The 9,316-nt window shown below is 41.6% G+C and overlaps 1 protein-coding gene across 1 annotated transcript in view; it reads left to right on the top strand.

Moving 5' to 3' along the window:
- Positions 1-1,035: 1,035 nt before the first annotated feature.
- Positions 1,036-9,316, top strand: part of ttbk1a (tau tubulin kinase 1a) — a gene marked incomplete at its 3' end in the record, with an annotated part of 31,993 nt that continues 23,712 nt past the window's right edge. The window contains exons 1-5 of the mRNA XM_079220095.1: positions 1,036-1,158; positions 3,012-3,159; positions 3,242-3,315; positions 4,047-4,187; positions 6,654-6,758. Of these exons, the coding sequence (XP_079076221.1) occupies positions 1,051-1,158; positions 3,012-3,159; positions 3,242-3,315; positions 4,047-4,187; positions 6,654-6,758 (576 nt within the window). The 5' untranslated portion in view covers positions 1,036-1,050. The remainder of the gene's footprint in view (positions 1,159-3,011; positions 3,160-3,241; positions 3,316-4,046; positions 4,188-6,653; positions 6,759-9,316) is intronic.

Raw genomic sequence — 9,316 nt, 5'->3', positions numbered from 1 at the left:
TACAGCTAGTGGTTAGCTTAGCTTAGCATAAAGACAAGAGACGGGGAGGAACAGTTAGCCTGTCCAAAATGAACAAAATCCAAACCACCAGTTTCTCTAAAGCACCGCAATGAATGCGTTATATCTTGTTTGTTTCATCTTTTTAAAAAAACAAGTGTGAAAACAACATGTTGTGGCTTCAATGGGTTTAGTGACTCTTTCTTGAGTCTAGTCTAAACTGGTTGAATGCTGGTCGCAGCCTGAAATAGTATGGCTCACCCCCGTGAACCCCAGTAAAATGAGCAAAGTGTTTTTTTATACTAGGCAGGTGGATTTTGTTACCGTCGGACAGAGCCACGCTAGCTGTTTCCCCCTGTTTCCAGTCTTTATGCTACGCTAAGCTAACTGGCTGCTAGCAGACGGACGTGAGAGTGTGCGTTAACCGGAACATCTAACTCTCAGAGAGGAAAGACGGGAGATTCCTAACATGTCAAACTATTCCTGTCACTTTAAAATAAAATAAAATAAGAATAACAGGTTGTCAATCACGGTAGTTTATTTGTAGTTTTTTAGAGCAGTGCCTTGTAGTTCAGGTGGATCATGTTGGGACTTGTTCCAGATGGTGGATTACCAACCAGCCCGTTGTGATCTCTGATGATCCGGTGGCGTTCATGGCCGGCCGGCGGGCCGTTTGCAGCAGTCAGGTTGAGAGCAGAGTGTCCGGCTGCTTCCTCTGCACTCATGATATTTGCTCCAGTTACTGCAAATACCATCACACCCCCGAACCCGAACCCAACCCCTCCCCCTCCCCCCACCGGCCTGTAGCCTGATCCAGCTGAAGAATGGCTTCTAATGGCCGCCAGCCATCTCTAATGCCTGTTGTTATACTGGACTGCTGTGACCGTCCCAGCACAGGGCTGTGGTTGCACTGGGAGCCTCCCAGTACCAAGATGATGGGTTTAACTTACTGACTGTTCTGTCTTTCTCCCCCCCAAACCCCCCTCACCCTCCCTCTCACAGATAAATGGCTCTTTTAAGCTGGGAGCTGCTCGTGTTCTGTCTGGCTGGCAGATGCAGTGCCTAGTCCCCGGCCTCCAGGACAACGCCAACATGAACGGGACGTCCGAGCAGGCCGACATCCTGCCGCCAAACTGCATGGTCAAAGACCGATGGAAAGTGGTGAGTCAGGAACCCTCCCCCTCCTTTACCCTCTCTACTGATTCTGCTGTGCAGCCGGAAAAGCCTTTGATTTTACTTTGGTTTTTATTTGCTTCTTTATTTTTAAACAAAATATTCTATACATATTGTTTTCTTCTTCTTCTTTATTATTATTATTATTATTATTATTACTATTAATATTGTTGTGCTTTTTCATTATTTCTTTACATTTAAATTTGTATTATTTATTATTATTATAACAAACTCTTATTTTAACTATATATTTAATTAACTGTATTTATCCATTTTTATTTATTTATTTGTTTAAAGTTCAAATCAAACAAATGACAAAGGAGCATAATCTACAGGAAAAACACAGCACTTTTTTATTCTTTACCTTAAGATATTATACAATACCATATTCTAAAATGTTATAGATATTTATTTTATGTAAAAATATTTGTAGGTTGTTACAAATAGGTTGTTGTATCATTATAACGATATATAATTATACTAAAATGAGTCGTTTTTAAAGATGTTTTGTCGGAAATTTGTTGAGAATCTAACCGACAGAAACACAGAAGATGTCAAAATGTTCCATTGAGGCGAAAAACTGTCGGCAATTTTATTTTCACACAAAAAGTATCTGGGTCAAACTGCTGCTGTTGGACTGAGAAGACGTCACAGTTTCAATCGCACATTTACTGTGAAGTCCTTTTTACTTCAGTTTCCACGTCGTCAGACTGCAGATAGGAGAATCGGGACGATTCAGAATATTAAACCGTGGACAGACCACATTCCTTTTATTGTTTTTTTGTCAAAGTCCCAGTATCGCCGGGCGGCGGCGATGCATCCAGCTGGACCTCAAGGCGTTCAAGGAATCTCGACTGCTAGAAATATGAATAATTCACAAGCCGTTTAATGTTTTTAAGGGAAATGAAATCCAGAAATGTTCAGCAACTGAATCTCAAATGCATATTACACACATATGACTCAAACATAAAGGTGATGACACACCTGATTTCAGGTACCTGAGGCCGGAAGCAAAACTAGTCATGCAAAGTACATGTGATCTTTAGTTAAAGGGATAATGCATATAAATATATGTAATTCATATTAAAAAGACACTGCTGTGATCCTTTAAGCTCCCTTTGGCTTCTGAAATAAGAAGTTATATAACGCAGCTCCTGTCTCAGCCAATCAGATCGCAGCGCGGAGCCTGCAGGCTGTTTGCACTTCAACGATCAATTTACTGCAAAACCACTGAACCGACTAGGTACAACACACATATATGTATATGTGTAATGAAAAAAGGAAGAAAAAAGAAGGGAAGAAGGGACAAAGTAAGGACAAACGGAAGTGAAAAGGAGAAGAAGGGATAAAGGAGTGAAGGCGCGAAGAGGGGGAAAGACTGAGATACGGGAAGAAAGGAGGAAATAATAGTATAGAATAAGGACCAAAAGTTTGGAGAAGGAAAGACATAAGGGAAGATGGGAGGAATAAAGAGGAGAAGAAATGTTTCCTGTTGTATTCTGGGTTTACTTGGATTCTAATGGTCAGATTTTCATTTTTTTATGAATGAATGCTGTTGTTATGAGTGTGTTTTCGCGCTCTCACTCCTGCAGCTGAGAAAGTGACAAGATAATGGGATGAAATAGAAAGATAGGGAGAAGAGAGATTGAGGGAAACGATGAGAACCAATAAAGAAGGGATGAAAACTTCTTCACAGTTCTCAGTAAAAAAAAGCTCACACGTTTCTTCTCGTTTGAGACGTAATTCATTCACGATGACGCTCTTGCGGCCGCAGTCTTGACGCTCGTAACCCTGAGGTCACCGAAACTGATCCAGAGTCTGTCCTGCGTCCTGTTTCCCAGCTGAAGAAGATCGGTGGAGGCGGGTTCGGGGAGATCTACGAGGCCTTGGACCTGCTGACGCGGGAGAACGTGGCGCTGAAGGTGGAGTCGGCCCAGCAGCCCAAACAGGTGCTGAAGATGGAGGTGGCGGTGCTGAAGAAGCTGCAGGGTGAGACGCCTTCCACACGCAAATCGAACCGCAGCGGGGTGAGTGTTCGGTGTGACTTACTCTCTGTTCTTTGTCCTTCCAGGTAAAAACCACGTCTGTAAGTTCATTGGCTGCGGGAGAAACGACAAATTCAACTACGTGGTCATGCAGCTTCAGGTGAGTCAGAGTGTGTCCGACTCCAAAAATGGGGGCCCTTTAAGATCAGATCACAAGGTACAAATCAAGAAAAAAACATGTTAGGTATCAAATTAAACATAAAAATCAGGGCTACAATAATATATAATCCAGATGTACAACCTCTAAACACAACTCAAACAATAAATAGGGTTAGGTTTAGGGTGAGGGCTTAAAGGGCTACAAATAGTAACACCATCACTAAAGTTGGATATATTTTACCCGATATAATGTACCTGATAAAAAATACTTCTCATCCAAATATATTAAAATACAACAATACAAGGCAAATTGAAGTACTCTTCTTTTATTTTGCCCTAGAGAACGAAAAACAGGTATCATGGATGGACTCCAAAAAAATTAGGGAATCGTCAATAAAACGTGATTTAAAAATATAAATAATGGAGCTATGAACTTGTTCTTTGGTCCACCCGTTCCTGGGACATGTGAGCCTGAAGTCTGCCTTCAATGTTAAAATAACGTAACCACAGTCGCTCGGGTGAAAATCGCCCGACGTTAGTGTTCTAGGGTTAAGGCTTTTATTGTGAAGGATATGCATGCAGACTTCAGCCCTGATGAGAGCGTAATAGTGAGCTTATGACAGAGTAGTAGTTTTTGAGTGTCAATGAAATGATTATTGGCAGATTGTTTCCTTCATCTGTAGTTTCTTTCAATGTTGTTGCTAAGCAACCGTCTCCACATTGTTGCTGCAGGGCCGTAACCTGGCCGACCTGAGGAGGAGTCAGCCCAGAGGGACCTTCACCATGAGCACCACCCTGCGGCTCGGGAAGCAGATCCTGGAGTCCATCGAAGCCATCCACTCAGTGGGCTTCCTGCACCGAGACATCAAACCGGTACGGTGGAAACCAGTTCTCCCAGTTCTTTTGTCCTCAGAGGTCCTTCACAGAAGGACGCTGCTGTTTTCTTCTGTGGTTTCACGGCGAGGGAGTCGAGTCGAAGCTTATGATTTACACTTGACTGAAGAGCCAGTTGACTGTGAGCTGATGGAGTTTTTACTGTGTCAAAAACATGGTTTGAGAAAATCAATTTATTGCTATTTAAAGGCATTAAAATGCATTTATATTATGTGTCATTAAGTTATAAATGATAGAACCAAACCCAGAGAACCAAAACGTAATAACAAAAGAAAACTTTTCATATTGTGGAACAATCAAACAATAAAATAAAAATAATAATCACAACAGCTGCATGTATGTAATTAAAGATGCAGGGATTTGAAATTAGGAGGCAGAGTCCTGATATGTTAATTTAGTGTTGGAGTGATGATCTGAAACACACATTTTGAGGTTTAGGAAAAAAAAACGGGTTGATTACTCACCTTCCAGTTATAATTCAGATTAAGACTTTTTTGTGAAAATTAATTAATAAAAAAAAAATCAGACAAAAGTAAAAAATTCACGATCTGTCAAAATAAAATCAGGCAAGCAGGTAATTAATTCAATGAAGAGTATGACATAATATTTACTTCGATATACAAGAAACTGTTAACAATCTGATTTTTAGTGTTATGCACTCACATACATTACAACTAATATTACCAGATATTAATGTAACATATTGAAATATGAATCATCGATCTACGTCGGAAAATAATAATTTCATTAAAAAGGTTTTATTTGGTTTAAAGTTTAAACCATAAAATCTGATTTTGTTCACAGTTTTTTTAAAAAGCCGCCGATAACGGTGAAGGCCGACGAGGACGTTCATGCTGAATAGATTTCCATATTAATAAGCAGAGCTGGAACAAAAGCTGGAGGACGAGCGGTGACGAGGAAGGTCGCGGTGACGAAGGGGAGCCTGCAGACCGTCTGCTCGGCTTCGCCGTCATCACCGTCATCACCGTCATCACCGTCATCACCGTCATCGGGCTTATTGATGCCATCCGGCTCCGTTTGGGTCGAATCCAAATCAAATTATATTTCCTCGGCGTTTCACGTTTCACATCTCGGTGGTTTCATGTTCGCCACAGAGTTTAAAATGAACAGGAGCTTCAAGAAGGAGAGACGTTTTATTTTTAATTTCCTGAGCCGTAGTTCAGTTTATTCTCATCTGACTTTCTTTAACTCCGTTAAATGTAAATGAGTTAACGGTGAAATGTACTAAAACATCCAAAGAGGAATAATGCGGAGAAGAAAGAATAAAATAAAAAAGGGTTACGCCCCTTTTGCCACTGGACACAAACCCAGTAGCTCCCAGTAACATCTGGCTTTTGTCCTCAATCGACCAGGAGCTTTACCTCGCTGATCATCGAAACACACTCAATTCAAACTCAATTCAAACTCAATTCAAACTCGACAGGAACAAAATGAAACTCAAAAAAACGTTTTTTCACTCCCGCAAACTGTATTCCCCTCTCGTGGGCGCGGAGGAGCAGGTGGGCGGTCCTGAGAGCAGCGAGGGAAGAGGCACGTCAATGGCAGAAAATAAAAGAGGCCTCTAAAGGTGTGAAGAGAAAAGAGTGAGTCACCGCAAACCACCAGGGGCCCTTGGGCGGGCCCCCAAAATGTGAGCTTCTGTTTGCTGCAGCAGAATGTCAGATGAGACAGACACAGAGGTGCACAGATATTAATAATAATGAATAAGTAACCACTATAATATCTGTTGAACACCAGGGAGACAAGGATACTCGTCTATTGATCATAAGTTGATTAAAAACAAAGCCTTCCAAATAAATAAAATTCATAAATTTCCTGCATCTTTGACATCTTTGACTCAGTGATTCACAGCTGATTCTATTCAAACACAATTAAGTGAAATGTAATTAATAAATAAACATCAATAAATCATTTTAAACTGTACATAGTTATTTTTTATTACGTAAAGGTTACTATTGTATATTTAGTAGATATTAATTAACACACATCACAGTTTTTACAGTGTAGAAAAGGAGGTCCCGTTTAAAAAAAATCTTCATATGCATGTTCATTTTAGTGGGAAAAGGGTCAAACTAACCAGTAGCTCTGTTGTGCAGGAGACACATGTTCCTCTTAAATGTGGAGGAGGAAAAGCAGAAATTCTCTGAACGGCGGACATTAAACTGACATCCTGATCTTGGTTTAAAAAAAAGAGGTTTTCACCAACTGTTCACGGTAAAGAGCGCTACATAAAAGTATTTAGAAGACGCATTTAACTCGTGACAAGATGGCCGCTCAGCGCAGAGACACAGAAACCCAGAAAGGAGACGGCAGCGTCAGAAGGCAGTTGGAGCTTCATATTTACTTCACACAGAGAACAAACCCCTGAAACCCTCATCATAAACATATCTGTTAACATTTCCCCTCTCGCTTCTGTTCCTGCAGTCCAACTTTGCGATGGGCCGGCTTCCCTCCACCTACAGGAAGTGCTACATGCTGGACTTCGGTCTGGCGCGGCAGTACACCAACACCACCGGAGAGGTCCGGCCGGTAAGACCCGTTACCATGACGCCGGGGGCGTTTCTTTAACCGCTAACGTCCTGAAAGTCTGCGTCACAGGAAGTATTTACAGACGTTCATTCGCTGTTGTTGTCGTCGTATGGAAGACCCGTCCTGCCGCCAAAATAAACAGATAATAAATAGAAAGTCATGATTATCTTATAGCCAAATTATGAGCTCTGGCATCATAATAATGTGTTTGTAACACGCGATTTTGGGCATTTGTTATAGATAGTTATAGATAGCTCCTAATTTTGACATTTTAAATAACAGTTATGAACTGTAAAAACATTGTATGCTCTGGTATAAAAGCGAGGAAAACAAGAAGAATTCATAGAATTGAAATGATGAGAAAAATGAAAGCATTTTTTATGGTCATTATTTGTATTTATATTTATCTATTTGTTTGTTTGTTTTGAGCAGGACTTTTCTTCCGTACTAAACACAATCTCCTCCGGTGTGTTTCCTGGTTCTCTTTCCTTTGAGCTGCTTTAAAGAAATAAACTGAATTATGAAAAGCTTTAAAACCAGCAGGCCGACAGGGTGTGTTTGCTGCAATGCAGCACATTAGTTCAATAGATCGCTGAAGACTGTTTGTCTGTTAGAAGCCTGATGTCCTCTGTGTGTGTGTGTGTGCGTGTGTGTGTGTGTGTGTGTCAGTGATCAATAAGGCCCGATTAGAGGTTATTAATCAAGATGATATCAGAACAGCAGTTTTCGGCTGCTGCATGGGGAGACGTTGTCCGTGTGATGGCTGGAATGGAAAAGGCTTTTATTGTGAAAAGTCTAAAATGCCTCCAGGCGTTTTGATTGGTCGTCAGTCAGTAATCAGGTCGGCTGGTTTCTGTCGTTTCACTGCTGCTGTTAGCGTCGTCTTCATCATCTTCTTCTTCTCTTCTTCCTTCACGACGTCTCTCTATCAGAACTCTGAGATATTTTTAGATCAGCGACTACGTGAGCTGGTTACTGTCAACTTCCTCTTCTATCCTCCTCTTCCTCATTCCATTCCTTCTCTCTTTTGTTTCCATCTCAACTCTTCTCCTCCTCACTTCTTCCATTCTTGTGTCTCCCTCTCCTCCTCCTCCTCCCCTTCCTCACCTCCACTCTTGTTACTCCTCTCCTCCTCACCTTCTTTCCCCCTCCTCTGCTCCTCCTCCTCCTCCTCCTCCTCCTCCTCGTCTTCCTGCGGTGTTGTGTTGCTTCTGTTGCAGCAGTGAGATGAATATTTGATGCTCCTGTGTGCGTCAGTGGGCGAGCGACCTCAGGCTCCCTCTCTCTCTCTCTACAGCTGAGTCAGCTTCTGATCTGAGAGGATTGTCTCCACCCCTCCCTCTCTCTCTCTCTTTCTCTCATTCTACCCTTCCCCCACTCTTCATCCTGCTGCCTCTCCTCTTCCTCTCCATCTATTTTGTCTCTCTCTCTCTCTGATTGGCCATCACATGACCGTAGTATAGTCTCAACAGCAGTCACAGTATCAGTCTGGTGTCATTTTTAACGTTCTTATATTCAACAAATCTCATGTGCAGACTGAAACCAACAGTCTGAACATCGTCTGACTTCCTGTCTGTGGCTCTCAACTCTTAGTGCATGAAATAATAATGTGTCTCTGGTGGTAATGGACCTGCAGAGGACGATGCATCACAGGGAGTTCCAGCTCATCGTTTATCTGTCCGGCCCACAGCTTTAGCTTCGCTTCCAAAGGAAATAATCAGTGAAAAGCGAGTGTGCACAAGGAGAGACGAGCTGGTGAGCACAGTGCAGCTAAAGGGACGGATGCGCCCTTTAGGGGGTGGAGGAGCCCAAAAACAGAGCTAAAAGATGCAGAATGTTTAATTCATCAGGTGACACAAAGACTCCTATTGAATCATCATGATGCTCTGGGTGTGGGAATAAGCAACAAAATATATAAAAAAAGAAGCGATTGCAGTTTTTAAAACACCACAATTTGTATAGTTGAAAACAATGTCCCCCTTAATTTGTAAGGGTGCTTTTTCAGGAGATTTTTTTTTACTTTTTTAACCCTAATAACCCTAACCCCTAATCCTATTTATTGTTTGAGTTGTGTTTAAAGGTTGTACATCGGGATTATATATTATTGTAGCCCTGATTTTTATGTTTAATTTGATACCTAACATGTTTGTTTTTTTTGGGGGGGGAGGGATTTATACCATGATTTTTTCTCGATTTTCCTGATATAAAAGGGTCCCCCGATTGGGGGACGCTAGGGCTTAACCGGTTAAAAAAATTTCGGCGAAAGGTGCATGACAATAAGCATAGAATGAAACAACAGAACAATACACAATAAACATAGTGTAATAATAGATAAATAAAGGATTGTGCACGTTTGTCACATCCAAACTAAACAAAGACTCACTTCCAAAAAAATCACATGTTGGTGCTCCAGTGTTTGTGGCAGCGGGACGGTGAGTGTGTGACGGAGTGTGTGACGGAGGAACATGTTGACGGGAAGAAGAGATGTCGGACACCCGCTAGATACAGGATGTGTTTGAGTCTGAACATGAGATGACGAGTTATTTGATTTGAATGGT

This window comes from Taurulus bubalis (assembly GCF_910589615.1).
Source record: "Taurulus bubalis genome assembly, chromosome: 6".
NCBI lineage: Eukaryota > Metazoa > Chordata > Actinopteri > Perciformes > Cottidae > Taurulus > Taurulus bubalis.
Note: the sequence above shows the minus strand (reverse complement) of the source record. Positions and strands in the feature narration are given on the sequence as shown.